Here is a 22,197-nt window from a genome sequence, read left to right as displayed (position 1 = left end):
ACCCAATATTTTTTATAGGACCAGTATTTGACTTTCGTTTCAGATATTTTGCATACATTTATATTTGACTACCAATTGTTTGGAAAAGTTGGCATAACTAAACAATGAAGTACTACTATTTTTGGCCTGTCATACAGTGTAGAAGAAAAAGAAAGAAACGCACACCTACAAAGACGAGGTGCTGGCTAGCGGAGTAGAAACTTGAAAATAAAAATGAGTGCCGCACACTCTTGGAGCTCAGATGCAAAAATTTAATACCAACGTTTCGACAGCCAAGCTGTCTTCATCAGGGTATAATCACAAGCACTGCGGGATGACTCGTTTATATAGTGTCAAAGGACACAGGTGTCTGTAATCATGGCCAGGAGTGGCCTAATATCATTGGTTAATAATCAAATATTAAAATGTCATACAAAGAACAGCATACAAACAAATGGATAGCATACGATCATAGATTAATTTGACTACACAAGCTTACACACAATTACAATGGCAAAGTCACAATAATCACAAGAATGGCTTCAGATCAAAGTCTACGTTGAGACCGAAGGGCGCAAGGGTCTTTAAATTAAAGATCCAGGCAGCCTCTCGTTTTAACAATAAATTATCAAGGTCACCCCCTCTCCTAGGGAGGGTGACATGTTCGATGCCAATATAACGCAGAGACAAAATCGAGTGGCCTGCCTCCAAGAAGTGGGCCGCAACTGGATAAGTCAAGTTTTTACACCTAATGGTGCTACGGTGCTCTGAGATACGTACTTTAAATTCGCGCTTTGTTTTACCTACATCATTTTTACCACAAGGACAAGTCAAAGATAAATAACTGCCTTAGTGGAGCACGTAATAACACCTTTTATTGGGATCGATTTCCCTGTTTGTGGGTGTTTGAAGGATCTACATTTATAAGTGCCATTGCATTGAGCACAGCCATTACACTTGTAATTTCCATCCAGTAGGGGTGCAAATAGACGTTGTTCAGGAATATCTTGTGGTGGTAAATCAGTGTGCCAATTGGTCTCTGAGATTTCTGCCCCGCGAGAATACGACCAAGGGAAGGTCCGAAAACACATTACCAAGACTATCATCGAATTTTAGGATGTACCAATGTTTGAACAATTCCCTTAAATTTGTTCAGAGCACTTTGAATAACGGGTAGTTAGAACGCAAGAATGCGTCTTTTTGCGAGACTTACCTTAAAAAGGTCATGTCTCGTTTTGTTTTGAATTTTCTCAATGGCAATATTAATCTGATCATTCTTGTAGCCCCTCTCCTTGAACTTGCTTTGCGTCTCAGCCATATTTCTGTCGAAATCGGACTGTTTTTTGCAAATTCTTTTGATTCGACAGAATTGGCTGTAGGGCAAACTGTTTTTCAAGGGAAGTGGGTGACAACTATCAGCCCTCAACAAACTGTTACGATCAGTAGGCTTCCTGTAAAGATCAGTGTATAAAACATTATCTTCACACAAGATCAGAAGTGTAACAATTTTTGTTAGGGCAAAGACAAGACAGGCATGACTCACATCGGGGTTAAGTGAGTTGTTCTCCGAGGACTTGGTGGAGAGCAGGATGTGGGTGAAGCCATCCTGCTTCTTGACGACAAGGTCCCTGTAGCGGTAGGCACTCTCAGTCTGCCGGACGCTGAACCGAAGGCGCTTGTCGAAGACTGAGCGCTGCTCCTCGAAGCGCCGTTTCCCGGCCACCCCGGAGACTGCAGTGACTCCTGCCACTGCACTCTGCAGGCTAGCTGTCCCATTGGCCGCCAGAGCCTCCATGAGTGTTGATGTACCTGGTGGATAAAAAAATGGTGACAAAATATAATGGTGACACAGCCTTTAACATGGTCTGTTTAAATAACCAGGTAAATTAAATCTTTGGTACTACCTGAATGGTTTACTTAGGTTCTACTCAACAGCAGATGAACAGTCCACCAACTGACTTAATTGACATAACTGTGTACTCATTTGTTTGTGGAGAAGGGGAAGAAACAACATTGTAAAGAACTCTGTTTGCATGGCAATGTCCACAATCACTCACCTCTGCGATTGTGGTCTACTTAGACCAGAGCGAGAAGTTGTAGGCTACATATTTTAAAAAATCCTCAAACTACTTCTAACATCTTAATTCACCGAGACCTAGGTTCAGTATATATCACAACAACAGTTATTGAAGTCTATTGAAAAAGCCTAGAGGACGATTACATGCCAGCGGGAGCAGAAAATATTTTTGGCATCTCAGATTGTTCTGGCAATTCTCAGATAGAAACTGGGAGGAAGGATGTTACACATGTTTTTTACATTCGTATCAAACAATCCTTTTCTATGAAATCATGATGAAAGTGGCCATTTTAGGCCCTTTCCAGACCTACAGTGTCTTCAGAAAACTATTCACACCCCCGGGACTTCTTCCACATTTTCTTGCGTTAGAGCCGGAATTTTAAATGGAATCAATTGACATGTTTTCACTGGCCTACACACACACACACACACACTACTCCATAATAGCAAAGTGGAATTGTTTAATTAATTTGTAAAATTTCCTAAAAGGAAGTGCTGAAATGTCTGCAGTCAATAAGTATTCAAACCCTTTAATGGCAACAATACCCCATTATGACAAAGCAAAAACAGGTTTAGATTTTTTGCAAATGTATATAAATAAAATGGATTAAAATGTTTTTACCCCCCCAATCTACAAACAATATCCCATAATGAAAAAGCAATGTTTTTTTAAATTTAAAAATCTTGCTGTTTTGTTTTAAAAGTATCACATTTACATAAGTATTCAGACCATTTACTCAGTACTTTGAAGCACCTTTGTCAGTGATTACAGAGTCTTCTTGGCTAGTTTAGTTTATTAATTCAACCATAAAAAAATATCAAATTTCAATTATGATCTTGTCTCATTGCTCCAATTCTCCAATGGGCTCAGGGGAGGCGAAGGTCGAGTCATGACCCACCAAACCGCAGTCCTTAACACCACCTGCTTAACCCGGAAACCAGCATGGAGGCGCCCGGCCCGCCACAAGCAGTTGCTAGAGCGCAATGAGCCAAGTAAAGCCCCCCCAAAGTCTATTTTCAGGTCTCTCCAAAGATGTTCGACCGGGTTCTAGTTCAGGCTCTGGCTGGACCACTCAAGGACATTACGATACTTGTTCCAAAGCCACTCCTTTGTCTTGGCTGTGTACTTAGGGTTGTTGTCCTGTTGGAAGGTGAACCTTCGCCCCGGTCTGAGGCCCTGAGCGCTCTGGGGCAGGTTTTCATTAAGGATCTCCCTGTACTTTGCTCCGTTCATCTCTCTCTCGATCCTGACTAGTCTCCCAGTCCCTGCCGTTGAAAAACATCCCCACAGCATGATGCTGCCACCAACATGCGTCACTGTAGGGATGGTATTGGCCTGGTTTCCTCCAGACGTGACACTTGGCATTCAGGCCAAAGAGTTACATTTTGGTTTTATCAGACCAGAGAATGTTTCTCATGGCCTGAGAGTCCTTTAGGTGCCGTTTGGCAACTCCAAGCAGGCTGTCTCATGTGCCTTTTACTGAGGAGCAGCTTCCATCTGGCCACTCTACCATAAAGGCCTGATTGGTGGAGTGCTGCATAGATCCGTAGTTCCCAAACTTTTTATAGTTCCGTACCCCTTCAAACATTCAACCTCCAGCTGCGTACCCCCTCTAGCTCCAGGGTCAGCACACTCTCAAATATTGTTTGTTTGCCACCATTGTAAGCCTGCCACACACACTATACGATACATTAATTAAACATAAGAAGTTCGTCACTTCCCACGAGCCGGGCTGTGACAAAGAGCTCTTATTGGACCAGGGCACAAATAATAATAATTTTGCTCTTTATTTAGTTAATCTTACATAAAACCTTATTTTCTCATCAAATTGTGAATGAGAAGGGTGTGCTTGAAAGGATGTAAATAACTCTGCAATGTTGGGTTGTATTGGAGTCTCTGTCTTAAATAATTTTCCACACAGTCTGTGCCTGGATTTCGTTTTCATGCTAGTCAGTGCCAAGAATCCACTATCATATAGGTAACATGGTTGCAAAGGGCATCAGTGTTTTAACAGCGAGATTTGCCAAAGCAGGAAACTCAGCGCAGCCATATCTGGCAGTAAATTCTGATAACATTTTCACAGAACCGCTTGTTGCAATTTTGATGAGGCTCTTGTTCAGATATCGTTAAGTGAACTGGAGGCAGGGCATGAAAGGGATAACGAATCCAGTTCTTTGGGTTGTTTGTGTCGTCCATTATGGGAAAGTACCTGCGTAATTGCGCACCCAACTCACTCAGGTGCTTCGCTATATCACATTTGACATTGTTCGTAAGCTTGACTTCATTTGCACACAAAAAAACCTATATGTTGTCCTAGTTAATGCAGACAGAAGAGCTCCAACTTCTTAATCATGGCCTCAATTTTGTCCAGCACATTGAATATGTATAGTTGCGGAGAGTCTCTAATCCTAGATTCAGATCATTCAGGCCAGAAAAAACATCACCCAAGATAGGACAGTTGTGTGAGAAACTCGTCATCATGCAAGCGGTCAGACAAGTGAAAATTATGGTCAGTAAAATGAGCTAGTCTCTCAATAAAAAAATAAATGTACCCCTTGATAACCAGCACACTTCTGTATGTTGTAAAAGCGTTACATGGTTGCTGCCCATATCATTGCATAGTGCAGAAAAAAGTTAGCCGTTTTCACTGTAGTGTCCAAATGTCTTTCAAGCTGTCAGGCATTCCCTTTGCAGCAAGAGCCTCTCGGTGGATGCTGCAGTGTAACCAAGTGGCGTCGGGAGCAACTGCTTGCACACGCGTTACTACTCCACTATGTCTCCCTGTCATGGCTTTTGCGCCATCAGTACAGATACCAACACATCTTGACCACCAGTCCATTTGATGTCACAAAGCTGTCCATTACTTTAAAAATATCCTCTCCTGTTGTCCTGGTTTCCAGTGGTTTGTAGAAGAGGAAGTCTTCCTTAATTGACCCCCCATGAACGTAACGGACATATACCAGGAACTGTGCCAGGACCGCCATGTCTGTTGACTCATCCAGCTGTAACGCATAGAATTCACTGGCTTGTATGCGAAGCATTAACTGTTTCAAAACATCTCCTGCCATGTCACTGATGCGTCGTGAAACAGTGTTTGATGAAGTCATTGTCTGTATAGTTTTTTGGGGCCTTTTCCCCAGCTTTGGCCCCAGCCATATCTGCGGCATCAGGAAGAATTAAGTCCTACACAATAGTAAGGGACTTGCCTGTCCCAGCCACTCGGTAGCTCACAATATAAGACTCCTCTAGCCCCTTCTTATTAAGAGTATCTGTTGCTTTTATACATGTCTTACTACTCGAAAGTCATCTTAATTCTTGCTCAAAAAACTCCCGTGGCATGTTTTGTTTCTAAATGCTTGTGCAAGAGTGAAGGTTTCATCGAGTTGTGAGATATAACACACTATGTGCAAGAGTACTGTGGCTGAGGAAAGGCACTACTCCCAATATAAGTGAACCCCAAATCAATGTAGTTCATCATATTTGCAACTCTTCGATGGTCCAACATCCATGTCTGTTGTTTGGTGCTTTCCCGGGTAAGGGGGCAGTAGCTCTTCGTCCGCATCCATTTCACAACTGTCAGTGTCCATGCTGGCTAACAACAAATGTAGAATTACTGATGCTAGCATTGGATGTGCTCGTGGAAGCAGAACAACTTGTCATGGACAGCTGCAGTGCTGCTGGTCGTAGCAGTACTACCAGTAGAGCTGGTATGTGTTTCTATGGACATGGGCCTTACAGCAGCATCAATATTGGCTACATATGGACCGTTAGTGGAATTCCTACGAGAGAGTAACGGTTAATGTGACTGGATGTTAATTGTTTGACTAGGCTACCTGTTGTTATCTCGCTGAACACAAGATGATTACATTTTTTGGCAGTGAAATGAGGCTAATCAGGCGAGAGAAAAAAAAACTCGCCCTATAGCCCCGTTGGAAAATCTGGACTGTTTGAAAATGTGAATCATATTTGGCGTATCCCCGACGGCATCGGGTTCTTGGTCACCTCCCTGACCAAGGCCCTTCTCCCCCGATTGCTCAGTTTGGCCAGGCAGCCAGCTCTAGAAAGAGTCTTGGTTGCTCCAAACTTCTTCCATTTCTTGGGGACCTTCAATACTGCAGACATTTTTTGGTTAGTTTCGCCATATCTGTGCCTCGACACAATCCTCTACGGACAATTCCTTCGACCTCATTGCCTGGTTTTTGCTCTGACGTGCACGGTCAACTGTGGGGCCTTATAGACAGTTGTGTGCCTTTCCATATCATGTCCAATCAATTGAATTTACCACAGGTGGACACCAATCAAGTTGTAGAAACAGCAATGATTATTAATGGAAACAGGATGCACCTGAGCTCAATTTCAAGTCGAATAGCAAAGGGGCTGAATACTTGTATGTGAATATGGTATTTGTTTAAAAATGTTTACATTTGCAAACATTTCTAAAAACCTGTTAACGCTTTGTTATTATGGGTATTGTGTGTAGATTGAGGGGGACATTTATTTTTTAGGATAGGCTTTTAAAATGTCACAAAATGTGGAAAAGGTGAAGGGGTCTGAATACTTTCCAAATGCACTGTAGTTACTCCACAATACTAACAAATGACAGAGTGAAAAGAAGGAAGCCGGTACAGAATAAAACATATTACAAGACATGCATCCTGTTTGCAATAAGGCACTAAAGTAAAACTGCCAATCATTTGGAAAATAAATTAACTATGCCCAGAATAAAAAGCGTTATGTTTGAACCAAATCCAACATCACGTCACGGAGTACCACTTCATATTTTCAAGTATGATGGTGGCTGCACAAGGACAAATACACACTGGAGTTGCTTACCAAGACGATATTGAATGTTCCGGAGTTTAGACTAAATCAGTTAGAAAATACACACTGGAGTTGCTTACCAAGACGATATTGAATGTTCCGGAGTTTAGACTCAGTTAGAAAACACACACTGGCTGAAATGACTGCAACACTCAAAAAAGAGCTGCAGTTAGTTTCAGAGTGGGTGGCAAGGAATAAGTTAGCCCTAAATATTTCTAAAACTAAAAGCATTGTATTTGGAACAAAACACTCACTAAACCTCAACGAAATCTTGTAATAAATAATGTGGAAATTGAGCAAGTTGAGATGACTAAACTGCTTGGAGTAACACTAGAATGTAAACTGCCATGGTCAAAACATATTGATGCAGCCATGAAGCCATGACTACACTGAAGTCTATTATTCCACATCAAGTAACTCATACAAGCAGTAAAATTTGATTTAAAAAACACACACACACAAAAAAAAAAAACACCTTATGGAACAACCGGGACTGTGAAGCAACACAAACATTGGCACAGACACACGCATGGTAACATACGTACTATACATACACATGGATGTAGTACTGTAGACATGTGGTAGTGGTGGAGAAGGGGCCTGCGGGCACACAGTGTGGTGTGAAATCTGTGGATGTATTGTAATGTTTTAAAATTGTATAAACTGCCTTAATTTTGCTGGACCCCAGTAAGAGTAGCTGCTGCTTTGGCATCAGCTAATGGGGATCCATAATAAATACAAAAAATTGTCAAGACTTAGAAATGTCTGTCTAGCAATGATCAACAAACAACTTGATAGAGCTTGAATATTTTTTTTAAGAATAATGTGCAAAAATGACACAATCCAGGTGTGCAAAGCTCTTAGAGACTTACCCAGAAAGACTCCCAGCTGTAATCACTGCCAAAGGTGATTCTAACATGTATTGACTGAATTCTTATGTAAATTAGATATTTCTGTATTTCGTTTTCAATCAATTATCTAACATTTGTAAAAACATGTTTTCAGTTTGTCATTATGGGGTTGTGTGTAGATGGGTGAGATGTATTTATTTAATCAATTTTGAATTCAGGCTGTAACACAATTGGGAATAAGTCAGGGGGTACGAATACATGCCTCTTGTAAAACCTTATGATCTGTGAACCGTACATAGAGCACACTATAAGGAGTATGTTATATTTTGAAATACACATTCATTTATTTAACATTAATCTCAACAACCCTTTTTGATTTTGTTCATTTTAAAAGACATATAGTTTGGAACGATGTACTTGTAGAGTATATCACTTTTCCAGAGTGGGCTCTCCGCCTATTCTGAAGTTTTGATCAATTTTATGGGCACCACCAACACAGCGAATGGATTACAAGGAATGCCCTCTGCTGGTGACTTGCTGAATGTGCAATCCTAAAGGAGGGCTGAGATTGGTTAATGACCTATAATGTAAATGTTCATGTATAAAAAAAATGGGTCACATCGTTACAAGTACCAAGAAAGCCCACTCTGGAAATGTGATGCGTTTGAAGAGTATATTGTTCCAAACAGTATATCTAAAAATAAGCTAAATCAAAATGGGTAGTTTTGATATCCATTAAAATAGTTCTAATGTTGAATAAATTAATGTGAAAATTTGTATCTCAGAATCTAGACATACTCCATATGTTAGAGCACACTATTAGGAGTATAATGACACACATGTCTGTATCATGTACAGTTTACAGATCATAGGGTCTTATAGGATGCATGTACAGTGGGGAGAACAAGTATTTGATAACCTGCAAAATCAGCAGGTTTTCCTACTTACAAAGCAAGCATGTAGAGGTCTGTAATTTTTATCATAGGTACACTTCAACTGTGAGAGACGGAATATACAACAAAAATCCAGAAAAATCACACTGATTTTTAAGTAATTAAATTTGCATTTTATTGCATGACATAAGTATTTGATCACCTACCAACCAGTAAGAATTCCGGTTCTCACAGACCTGTTAGTTTTTCTTTAAGAAGCCCTCCTGTTCTCCACTCATTACCTGTATAAACTGCACCTGTTTGAACTCGTTACCTGTATAAAAGACACCTGTCCACACACTCAATCAAACAGACTCCAACCTCTCCACAATGGCCAAGACCAGAGAGCCGTGTAAGGACATCAGGGATAAAATTGTAGACCTGCACAAGGCTGGGATGGCTTACGGGACAATAGGCAAGCAGCTTGGTGAGAAGGCAACAACTGTTGGCGCAATTATTAGAAAATGGAAGAAGTTCAAGATGACGGTCAATCACGCTCGGTCTGGGGCTCCTGCCTACAGACAAAAACTAAAAAAAGAAGCTCCCACGCTGAGGTCTGTCCAACGCTGGTCCGACCAAGCTGACTCCACACTCCAAGACTGCTTCCATCACGTGGACTAGGACATGTTTTGTATTGCGTCAGATAACAACATTGACGAATACGCTGATTCGGTGTGCGAGTTCATTAGAATGTGCGTTGAAGATGTCGTTCCCATAGCAACGATTAAAACATTCCCTAACCAGAAACCGTGGATTGATGGCAGCATTCGCGTGAAACTGAAAGCGCGAACCACTGCTTTCAATCAGGGCAAGGTGTCTGGTAACATGACTGAATACAAACAGTGCAGCTATTCCCTCCGTAAGGCTAAGCGTCAGTACAGAGACAAAGTAGAATCTCAATTCAACGGCTCAGACACAAGAGGCATGTGGCAGGGTCTACAGTCAATCACGGACTACAGGAAGAAATCCAGCCCAGTCACGGACCAGGATGTCTTGCTCCCAGGCAGACTAAATAACTTTTTTGCCCGCTTTGAGGACAATACAGTGCCACTGACACGGCCTGCAACGGAAACATGCGGTCTCTCCTTCACTGCAGCCGAGGTGAGTAAAACATTTAAACGTGTTAACCCTCGCAAGGCTGCAGGCCCAGACGGCATCCCCAGCCGCGCCCTCAGAGCATGCGCAGACCAGCTGGCTGGTGTGTTTACGGACATATTCAATCAATCCCTATACCAGTCTGCTGTTCCCACATGCTTCAAGAGGGCCACCATTGTTCCTGTTCCCAAGAAAGCTAAGGTAACTGAGCTAAACGACTACCGCCCCGTAGCACTCACTTCCGTCATCATGAAGTGCTTTGAGAGACTAGTCAAGGACCATATCACCTCCACCCTACCTGACACCCTAGACCCACTCCAATTTGCTTACCGCCCAAATAGGTCCACAGACGATGCAATCTCAACCACACTGCACACTGCCCTAACCCATCTGGACAAGAGGAATACCTATGTGAGAATGCTGTTCATCGACTACGGCTCGGCATTCAACACCATAGTACCCTCCAAGCTTGTCATCAAGCTCGAGACCCCGCCCTGTGCAACTGGGTACTGGACTTCCTGACGGGCCGCCCCCAGGTGGTGAGGGTAGGTAACAACATCTCCTCCCCGCTGATCCTCAACACTGGGGCCCCACAAGGGTGCGTTCTGAGCCCTCTCCTGTACTCCCTGTTCACCCACGACTGCGTGGCCACGCACGCCTCCAACTCAATCATCAAGTTTGCGGACGACACAACAGTGGTAGGCTTGATTACCAACAACCACGAGACGGCCTACAGGGAGGAGGTGAGGGCCCTCGGAGTGTGGTGTCAGGAAAATAACCTCACACTCAACGTCAACAAAACTAAGGAGATGATTGTGGACTTCAGGAAACAGCAGAGGGAACACCCCCCCTATCCACATCGATGGAACAGTAGTGGAGAGAGTAGCAAGTTTTAAGTTCCTCGGCATACACATCACAGACAAACTGAATTGGTCCACTCACACAGACAGCATCGTGAAGAAGGCGCAGCAGCGCCTCTTCAACCTCAGGAGGCTGAAGAAATTTGGCTTGTCACCAAAAGCACTCAAACTTCTACAGATGCACAATCGAGAGCATCCTGGCGGGCTGTATCACCGCCTGGTACGGCAACTGCTCCACCCTCAACCGTAAGGCTCTCCAGAGGGTAGTGAGGTCTGCACAACGCATCACTGGGGGCAAACTACCTGCCCTCCAGGACACCTACACCACCCGATGTTACAGGAAGGCCATAAAGATCATCAAGGACATCAACCACCCGAGCCACTGCCTGTTCACCCCGCTATCATCCAGAAGGCGAGGTCAGTACAGGTGCATCAAAGCTGGGACCGAGAGACTGAAAAACAGCTTCTATCTCAAGGCCATCAGACTGTTAAACAGCCACCACTAACATTGAGTGGCTGCTGCCAACACACTGACACTGACTCAACTCCAGCCACTTTAATGATGGGAATTGATGGGAAATGTAAATATATCACTAGCCACTTTAAACAATGCTACCTTATATAATGTTACTTACCCTACATTATTCATCTCATATGCATACGTATATACTGTACTCTATATCATCGACTGCATCCTTATGTAATACATGTATCACTAGCCACTTTAACTATGCCACTTTGTTTACATACTCATCTCATATGTATATACTGTACTCGATACCATATACTGTATCTTGCCTATGCTGCTTTGTACCATCACTCATTCATATATCCTTATGTACATATTCTTTATCCCCTTACACTGTGTATAAGACAGTAGTTTAGGAATTGTTAGTTAGATTACTTGTTGGTTATTACTGCATTGTCGGAACTAGAAGCACAAGCATTTCGCTACACTCGCATTAACATCTGCTAACCATGTGTATGTGACAAATAAAATTTGATTTGCAAGATCTCACCTCGTGGGGCATCAATGATCATGAGGAAGGTGAGGGACGACACGGCAGGAACCTGGTCAATGACCTGAAGAGAGCTGGGACCACAGTCTCAAATAAAACCATTAGTAACGCCGTCATGGATTAATATCCTGCAGTGCACGCAAGGTCCCCCTGCTCAAGCCAGCGCATGTCCAGGCCCGTCTGAAGTTTGCCAATGACCATCTGGATGATCCAGAGGAGGAATGGGAGAAGGTCATCTGGTCTGATGAGACAAAAATAGAGATTTTTGGTCTTAACTCCACTCGCCATGTTTGGAGGAAGAAGAAGGATGAATACAACCCCAAGAACACCATCCCAACCGTGAAGCATGGAGGTGGAAACATCATTCTTTGGGGATGCTTTTCTGCAAAGGGGACAGGACGACTGCACCGCATTGAGGGGAGGATGGATGGGTCCATGTATCGCGAGATCTTGGCCAACAACCTCCTTCCCTCAGTAAGAGCATTGAAGATGGGTCGTGGCTTGGTCTTCCAGCATGACAACGACCCGAAACACACAGCCAGGGCAACTAAGGAGTGTCTCCGTAAAAAGCATCTCAAGGTCCTGGAGTGGCCTAGCCAGTCTCCAGACCTGAACCCAATAGAAAATCTTTGGAGGAAGCTGAAAGTCCGTATTGCCCAGCGACAGCCCCGAAACCTGAAGGATCTGGAGAAGGTCTGTATGGAGGAGTGGTCCAAAATCCCTGCTGCAGTGTGTGCAAACCTGGTCAAGAACTGCAGGAAACGTATGATCTCTGTAATTGCAAACAAAGGTTTCTGTACCAAATATTAGGTTCTGCTTTTCTGATGTATCAAATACTTATGTCATGCAATAAAATGCTAATGAATTACTTAAAAATCATACACTGTGATTTTCTGGATTTTTGTTTCAGATTCCGTCTCTCGCCGTTTAAGTGTACCTATGATAAAAATTACAGACCTCTCAATGCTTTGTAAGGAGGAAAACCTGCAAAATCGGTAGTGTATCAAATACTTATTCTCCCCACTGTATAGGTCTAAAAAGGGCCTAAAATGGCCACTTTCATCATGATAAATGTAAAAAACATTTCAAACATCTTTCCTCCTCGTGAAGTTGTGAGAATTGCCAGAAAAATCTGCAATACCCAAAAATATTTTCCGCTGGCGTGGAATCTCCCTAGAGCCTTACCTTTCCCATTGAGTGTGCGTATTGATGCGGGGGTGATGGGGACTTGCTGAGGAATTAATGGGCTTTGGCTTTGAATCCTGGGCCGGGTCCCCATGCGCGCTCTTTCTTCCCCAGGCCCCAGCAACAACCCTGGAGGCTTTTCCAAAAGGGCTACCTCTGGGGGCACAGAGTCCTGCTCCTGACCCCCTTGCTCCAGACAGTGGGCCGCCTCGCTAGGCGACGACTCAGAGTCCGCCCGGCTGCTCATGGGGCTTTTGGGTACTAGGATTTTGATCCCGGACTTTGCCAGGTCCATGCTCCGACGCACCGTGCCCACCGGAGAAGCCGCAGGCCCACTTGTGAAGCCAGGTCTACAAATGTCACCGGTGGCCGAAACACTGTACTTTTGGCTCAAGTTAAGCTGCATATTCGTTCTAGTGTGTGCCACACCAGGGTCAAGTGGTGGCAACGGTTTCGAGATGGCCGTAGCTGCTGCGGTGGGGGAAGAGGCATTCCCGGGTTTTACTAGAGCATGGCTTCCTGCTCCACTGTGTGGCTGAGGCCTGCAGATCTGTTTGCGGGCGTTGTTTCTTGAACTGTGGGTCGTGCTGGGAGTGCTTCGAGTGGAGCGCAGTAAAGTACTGTCTCTCTGTCTTTCGCCGTGTTGCCGATTAAAATCGTGAATGAACTCCACACAGGCAGAGAGGTGCGTCTCGGGCTCCCAGGTGTCCCCCTCGTAGCCATAGCCCCTCCAGCGCACCAGGTACTCAATCTTTCCTTTCTTGTTCTTCCGTTTGTCCACAATTCTCTCAACCTGTAACAGAATTTTAAAAATAATTGGCAGTGGCAATGACGGGATTTAGGGCAGTCACTAAGTCACAAATCATGAAACTAAAACGTAACGGCTATAGCATACAATGGACTACGTGACGTGAGAAACAAATCAGCCATATGGTGAAATCATCTGTGATATTCCAGGGTCGTATTCACCAGACACCCAAATGGACAAAAAAGGACAAACAAGGCAGGACTCTCTAAACTGTCCAATAAGAAATGCTTGTTTTTGTTATCCATTTGCACTAATGAATACGACCCTGCTATAGCTTCTTCTAACACCCTAAGATCTCCAGTAGGATGTTTCTAACTCGGGGTAGACCTCAAAAATAAGGCAGCCCCACATAGGGGCGGCAGGGTAGCCTAGTGGTTAGAGCGTTGGACTGAGATGACAGGGATGTGAAATTGAACATTTGTTCTTAACTGACTTGCCTAGTTAAATAAAAGGTAACATATGTTGACCTAGCCTAGAAGGAGGTACCTAGGAACAGAGTTGCCATCTATTAAGGACATTTTCATTAACCACTGCCGCCCTCTGTATCATCAAGGACCCAGCCACAAGTCATGAACTGTTTTCATCCCAATGGTCTAGCCATAGTATTAGCCATAGACCACCAGCTCCAAAAAGGCTGTTTATATCCACAGGCAGTGACTAATGAATAGAAGATTTCATGGCTAATTGGGCCAGTTTTTTTGTATTGGCCTACTTTCTGATATTCCTCCTATAAGTTTTGATTTCAAAGATATATTGCTGATTATTTTAGTTATTTGTGTGTTTAACCCGAACTGTCTGTGTGTAAGATTGTCAATGTAGGCAATTTAACTACAGGTAAATGGCAAACTTGAACAAAAGACAACATCAGCATGTTGAGTTTGAAACTAAAATGTTCAATGTAACTTTAATCCATTACCTCGTATAGTATAGATAGGATAGGCTGGCAACTTGTAACAGTTCACCTATCATCCAGGACATATGTGAAAATGAATGTTCACCTTTTCATAAAAGCATGAAAAACTTTCAGATATGGAGCTATCCCAAAAACAGCTCATAGCTGCCATTTCCCATTACAAAAATGTATACTGAACAAAACTATAAAATGCAACAGTTAATATAAGGAAATCAGTCAATTGAAATGAATGAATTAGGCCCTAATCCATGGATATCACAAGACTGGGCAGGGGCGCAGTCACTTGGGAGCCAGGCCAAGCCAATCAGAATGTTTTCCCCCCTATAAAATGACATTATTACAGACAGAAATACTCCTCAGTTTCATCAGCTGTCCGGTTGGCTGGTCTCAGACGATCCCGCAGGTGAAGAAGCCGGATGTGGAGGTCCTGGGCTGGCGTGGTTACACGTGGTCTGCGGTTGTGAGGCCGGTTGGACGTACTGCCAAATTCTCTAAAACGACGGTGGAGGTGGCTTATGGTAGAGTGAACATTCAATTCTCTGGCAACAGCCCTGGTGGACATTCCTGCAGTCAGCATGCCAATTGCATGCTCCCTCAAAACATCTGTGGCATTGTGTGACAAAACTGCACATTTTAGTGGCCTTTTATTGCCCCCAGCACAAGGTGCACTTGTGTAATAATCATGCCATTTAATATGCCACACCTGTCAGATGGCTAGATTAACTTGGCAAAGGATAAATTCTCACCAAAGGGATATTAACAAAGATTTTAGAGAAATCAGCTTTTTGTGCTTATGGAACATTTCTGGGATCTTTTTATTTCAGCTCATGAAACATGGGACCAAGACTTCATGTTGCGTTTATATTTTGTTTAGTAGGTAGCCTAGTGGTTAGAGCGTTGGACTAGTAACCGAAAGGTTGCAAGAGCAAATCCCGAAATGACAAGGTAAAAATCTGTTTTTCTGCCCCTGAACAAGGCAGTTAAACCCTTGTTCCTAGGCCATCATTGAAAATAAGAATTTGTTCTTAACTGAATTGCCAAGTTAAATAAAAAGGTACAAAATATATATATATATAATAATATTTTGCGTCATATCTCCTGTACCAAACATAAAATGGAAAGTCATATCTACCCCTATGTTTCGATGGTCAAGGATTACAATCACAAACAGTTCAGATTATTATATAAAACGATGGACTGCCAGGCTAAGAAAGCAAATGCCACTCGCCAAATTCTTTTTCAGAAGAGAACATGTCCATTTTGGAGCAATTCACAAATTTACTTTATGGACTAAAGCTCATGTTGAAATATTCATGAAGAAAAACCAGAAAATGAGCAAATCCTCCCACAAATTATGCATTGGTGCAGCCTTTCAAACTCACTGAATACTAATGTTCTTTATATAGCACTTTTCACAACAATTATCAACACCCCGGCCTAGACTCCCTAAGACCAAGCAGCAGCAAAGGAAATAAAGAGAAGATGGAAGGAACCTCCTTCAGCTGTACCAAGTAGAAGGTTGGAATGCATATGACCATCTAGGCCAGACAAATTGTCAATTTAGGCAAGAGAGTATGGTAGAGTATGTGATGAAGATTCATGGCATGGATGACCAACAGGGTCATAGAAGATGACTCTCTAGCCAGAGGAGCTGTCCACATAGGCCGACAAAGATCTAATATTCTATGCTTCAATCCACTTCATCCCCATATGGACATAATTCGATAATGAGTCTATATATGGGCATTCTGAGAATGTGGCCATGTCATCAAAATCAGTCTCTTGATAGGCTGTGTGACATATTGTCTTCTTGTATAGCTTACTGCTGTGCATTTTATTCGGCCAGAAGATGCAGCAGATTCTGTTGCGACATCAACTGCTGAAAGACTCCATCCTCCTTATGTCATTCTTGGGGTTAGCAGTGTGCAGTTGCTCCTGCCTTAGCTTGGTATCAATGGTTGACTCCATTCATACATTTTCAGTAAAGCAGAATCCGAAATGGTTGATTCTGCATTACCCCAAACCCGAGCTTCATTTTCAAGCATTATGTAAGATTTAAAAAGTGTAATCCAATTTTCAAATCAACATAAATAATATTATATTGCGTACCAGTGGTGAGGCAGACAGTGGTGAAGCTGAGGCAGGCTGCAATGCAGGAGGTGAAGGAGACAGAGAGGGGAAGCAAGCCGAGAGAAAGGTTAGTAGTACAGTGGTTCCAAAACTTGAAATAGGGTCCCATGAGAGAATCTTTAAACACATAACTTCCTTCTCTTCAAATTGTCATAAAATACACAAGAGCCAACTAAGGGCCTTTTACAGTGTTAGAATGCACTGTCATGTTGGTGCGAGTGACTCTGAACTTAGAATGACTAGCCCCAAGTCGATATTATATATATATTTTTTTTCTTCTATTTTTTTGTTCTTGTGCATTTTGCCCCATTACTCCTGTATACTTTGTTGACTACAAACTTTATTTACCCAACCGTGGGACAGACTGTTTGTTCCCACACTCGGGACTCTGACTAATTGTTTACACAGACTTTTGGCCTCTCATCCTACCTCTCACCTCTCGCCAGCTTTATATTCATGTTACCTGATGAAATTGTTGTTACAATATGATCTTGTTGCCACCTGATGCACATTCAGATGTCATGAATCAGCACTGCAGAGCTCTCCCTGTCCTCTGCCGTGCCTTGATTGTATTACTGTTGATGATATCTGGAAATATGCATGTACACCCTGGCCCATCTACTGTTGCTAGCGCCAATTCTGACTTCTGAATTCAAGACTCTGCTTCACTGATTTCTGCTCTTGTAAAAGCCTGGGTTCTCTGCACGTTAGAAGCTTATTACCTAAAATGGATCAATTGAAAGTGCGGGTTCACGGCTCCAATCCAGATGTGTTGGTCCGGTCCTTACTGAGACGTGGTTAAGGAAGAGTGTTTTGAATACTGACGTTAACCTTTCTGGTTTTAACCTTTTCCGTTTTGCTGGTTTTAAGCATTTAACTTTCAAATACCTCTTTGTTGACTGTTGCTGGGTGTTATCGTCCTCCATCTGCACCGGCCTGTACCGGCCCCTACCTGCCCTAAACTCTCTCCTGGCCGCTTACCAAAAGTCTACATTTGTCCTGCTTGGTGACCTAAACTGGGACATGCTTAAAACAACCTGACCAAGTCCTAAAGCAATGGGACTCTCTAAATGTTTCTCAGATTATTACCAATCCCACAAGGTATGACTCCAAACACCCAGAAAAGGCTACTCTCCTCGATGTTGTCCTCACAAATAATCCTGATAGGTATCAGTCTGCTGTTTTCTGTAACGACCTTAGTGATCACTGTTTTACAGCCTGTGTTCGTAATGGCTGCTCAGTGAAACGACCTGTCCTGATGTCATAGATGCTTGCAATCGTTCAGGCAAATGAGAAATAAGTGCACTCAGGCTATCCGGAAGGCCAAAGTTAGTTTAAGGAGCAGTTCTCTCTCTGTTGGTCTAATCCCAAGAAGTTCTGGAAAACAGTTAAATACCTGGAGAATAAACCCTCCTCACAGCTGCCCATGTCCCTTAATGTTGATGATGTGGTTGTTACTGACAATAAGCACATAGCTGAGCTCTTTAATCACCACTTCATCAAGTCAGGATTCCTATTTGACTCCGCCATGCCTTCTTGCCCGTCCAACACTTCCTCATCTCCCACCCCTTTAATACGACTATCCCTGATACTTATCCCTCTGCCCCGCTACAAAGTTTCTCCCTGTAGGCAGTCTCTGAGTCCAAGGTGCTAAAGGAGCTCCTTAAACTTGACCCCCAAAAAACAACTGGGTCAGATGGTTTAGACCCTATCTTTAAGGTTGCTACCCCTATTATAACCAAGCCTGTCTCTCCTTTATGGGGAGGTTACCATTGCTTGGAAGGCAGCCACGCTTCATCCTTTATTTAAAAGGGGAAGATCAAGCTGATCCTAACTGTTATAGGCCTATTTCTAATCAACTGAATGGCTTCCTTGAGGTCTATAGTATTCTCTCGGGTATGCAATCCATCTGGATTCCGCTCAGTTTATGGACATGTCACTGCAACCTTAAAGGTCCTCAATTATGTCACCATTGCACTTGATTCTAAGCAATATTGTGCTGCTATTTTTGTTGACTTGGCCAAAGCTTTTGATACGGTAGACCATTCCATTCTTGTGGGCCGGCTAAGGAGTATTGGTGTCGGAGGGGTCTTTGGGCTGGTTTGCTAACTACCTCTCTCAAAGAGTGCAGTGTATAAAGTCAGAAAATCTGCTGTCTCAGCCACTGCCTGTCACCAAGGGAGTACCCCAAGGCTTGATCCTAAGCCCCACTCTCTCAATTTAGATCAACAACATAGCTTCCTACTGCCTGAGCTATCTCATCCATTTATATGCAGATGATACAGTCTTATACTCAGCTGCCCCCTCACCAGAAGTTGTGTTAAATGCTCTACAACAAAGCTTTCTTAGTGTCCAACAAGCTTTCTCTACCATTTACCTTTATTTTGGAGGTGCTCAGAACAAGGTCATGTGGTTTGGTAAGAAGAATGCCCCTCCTCCCACATGTGTGATTACTACCTATGAGGGTTTAGATCTTGAGGTAGTCACCTCATACAAATCAAATCAATTTATATAACCCTTCGTACATCAGCTGATATCTCAAAGTGCTGTACAGAAACCCAGCCTAAAACCCCAAACAGCAAGCAATGCAGGTGTAGAAGCACGGTACCTACAAGTACAAGTACCTAGGAGTATGACTAGACGGTACACTGTCCTTCTCTCAGCACATATTAAAGCTGCAGGCTAAAGTTATATCTAGACTTGGTATCCTGTATCGTAATCACCCCTCTTTCACCCCAGCTGCCAAAATAACCCAGAATCAGATGACCATCCTACCCATGCTAGATTACGGAGACATAATTTATAGAACGGCAGGTAAGGGTGCTCTCGAGCGGCTAGATGTTCTTTACCATTCGGCCATCAGATTTGCCACCAAAGATTCTTATAGGATACATCATTGCACTCTATACTCCTCTGTAAACTTGTCATATCTGTATACTCGCCGCAAGACCCACTGGTTGCTTATTTATAAAACCCTCTATGGCCTCACTCCCCCCTATCTGAGAAATTTACTGCAGCCCTCATCCTCCACATACAACACCCGTTCTGCCAGTCACATTCTGTTAAAGGTCCCCAAAGCACACACATCCCTGGGTCGCTCATCTATTCAGTTCACTGCAGCTAGTGACTGAAAACACTCAAACTGGACAGTTTCTCTTCATTCAAAGAATCATGGACACTCTTACTAAATCATGGACACTCCTGCTGCTGCTTTGTGTGGATGTATTGTTGTCTCCACCTTCTTGCCCTTTGTGCTGTCGTCTGTGCCCAATATTGTTTGTACCATGTTTTGCTACCATGTTGTTGTTAAGTTGCTACCATGGGGTGCTGTCATGTGTTGCTGCCTTGCTATGTTGTTGTCTTAGGTCTCTCTTTATGTAATGTTGTCTCTCTTGTTGTGATGTGTGTTTTGTCCTATATTTATTTTTTAATCCCAGGCCCCGCAGGAGGCCTTTTGGTAGGCCGTCATTGTAAATTAAATAAAACATTCATAAAATTTAGTGAAATACAGTATAAAGACCATTTAAATACGATGTAATATTATTAATATTATATTAACTGTGGTTTGTGACTGATATCCCCTTGTGGCCAATTCAATTGCAGTCATTCATTAGTAACAGTGACTTGTTTTAATTGCTTAATAACTCAAAATTGTTATTCGTAAAAACACAAACTAATTGGTAAGTCTACCTCTACTTTTTACTCCTCGGAACGGACAATAGCCACCAGGAGGCGTTTTAAATCTGAAAATGTTCTGGGCCCCAAACTATATAATTGTACCAAGTTTCATGCTTTTATGAAAAAGTTCACATATCACCTAAAATGTGGCACATAACTGCCTGGACTACTACGAACGTTAATAACTGGAAAGCATTCACATAATTACATATAGAATAGTACCTCTGTGAAAGCATAAACCTATGCTCCATTGATTTGTTTAAAAACCTGGCCACAAGACCGAAGTTAGAGGTGAGGCAAAACCCTCTTGCTGCAGAGACTGTAGCACCCAATCCCTAGCTAGGTAGCTCACTCACTAGCTTAGCTTAAGCAAGTTGGTCGGGTAAAATAGCAAAGAACACATGACATGCATCGTCGGTATCACTGCTAACTAACGTTGGCTAACGAACAGTCAGCAAGCTAGCTATCGTTAAGGTGGCCCAATTTCGATTTAGTAGGCAACTTCCTGGGCTGAAATTTTTATGAAGCTCAATCTAATATGAGGTGTCTTTCAAGCCAGGTGGCTGGCTAAGAAGCTAATTTAGCTAACTACACGAACAACAAAAAAACATTTCAGCTAGCTAGCTAGCAGTAGATAGTAGCTAACTCACCTCATAAAGCTCTTCCGAGGCCATTATAAGTTGCAATTTCTCTCGCTGCTTGGCTAGCAAATCTTATAGGGTTAAAAGGACCTCCAGATTTGATGAAGCCCAGTTTACGTTAGCTGTCTTTTGCGTGCTCCCAATCCTCGTAACGTTAGCTAGGTACTCAGGGTGGTGTTCGGTCCAGCCCAGCATGAGAACTTTTTTCTCTGGGTCTGTGTGCGGAACTATTTATTTTGCGCTCACAGCTGCGCATGTTTTGCGCATAAGAATGTGGTTTTGTAGCCTAGCCCGAGACTGAAAGACAGACTGCTGGTAGCTCAGTGGTGCATAGTCAATGTCTTTTTTACGCTTCTGTATTGATATATTCTGCTGTTTGATAAGTATGGAGTGAGATTTGTTTCTTTATTCTGTAAATATGTCTACCACGATCCGTGGTAAAACTATGATCTGTGTATATAATGATATATTTAGTAAATAAAACCATCAACGTAAATATTAAAAAAGACATTTCACAAATTAAACCATGAATGTGTACAAATATTTCACAAATATTCACCATTTATACAAGGAGTGGGTCTAATCCTGAATGCTGATTGGTTAAAACCATATTCCAGCGGTGTGTCTATTTAAGCAATAAGGCAGGAATGGTGTGGTATATGGCCAATATACCACGGCTAAGGGTTGTTCTTAAACATGACCTAACGCTGAGTGCCTGGATACAGCCCTTAGCCGTGGTATATAGGCCATATACCACAAACCTCCGAGGGGGCTTATTGCTATTATAAACTGGTTACCAACGTAATTAGAGCAGTACAAATAGACGTTTTATCATACCCATGGTATACAATCTGATATACCACGTCTGTCAGCCAATCAGCATTCAGGGCTCGAGCCACCCAGTTTCTTAACAAGAAGTTACCACCAGCTAAATCTATGACCCTAAAATGACTATTTATTCTTTTCCATCTGACTGCAATAAAACCACCATAAATCACAAATAAATCTATGATGTGTAATAAATTCAACATAGCTCACAAATAAAACTACAATTTGAACAAATGAAGAAGGATCTGTTTCCCAACACCATCATTACTAAAGTTGTACTTAGGGTTGCAAAGGGTCGGAAACTTTCCGGTAAATTTCCAGAATTTTGGGAAGTTACTGGGAAGTTAAGCCCGGGAGTTTGAGGAATTTTGGCAATTCT

General features: G+C 42.7%; 1 protein-coding gene across 2 annotated transcripts in view; it reads right to left on the bottom strand.

Moving 5' to 3' along the window:
• LOC135518211 (chromodomain Y-like protein) overlaps positions 1-21,237 on the bottom strand; it is a 33,256-nt gene extending 12,019 nt beyond the window's left edge. For both annotated transcript variants that reach the window (XM_064943199.1, XM_064943208.1), the window contains exons 1-3: positions 21,000-21,237; positions 12,821-13,613; positions 1,523-1,788 (exon numbers count right to left, since the gene is read on the bottom strand). In XM_064943199.1, coding sequence (XP_064799271.1) covers positions 1,523-1,788; positions 12,821-13,613; positions 21,000-21,023 — 1,083 coding nt within the window. In that variant the 5' untranslated portion in view covers positions 21,024-21,237. The remainder of the gene's footprint in view (positions 1-1,522; positions 1,789-12,820; positions 13,614-20,999) is intronic.
• Between the last annotated feature and the right edge of the window lie 960 nt (positions 21,238-22,197).

The sequence above is a fragment of the Oncorhynchus masou genome, chromosome 3, assembly GCF_036934945.1.
Source record: "Oncorhynchus masou masou isolate Uvic2021 chromosome 3, UVic_Omas_1.1, whole genome shotgun sequence".
NCBI lineage: Eukaryota > Metazoa > Chordata > Actinopteri > Salmoniformes > Salmonidae > Oncorhynchus > Oncorhynchus masou.
The sequence above is the reverse complement of the archived record's forward strand: the minus strand, read 5'-3'. Positions and strand labels throughout refer to the sequence as shown.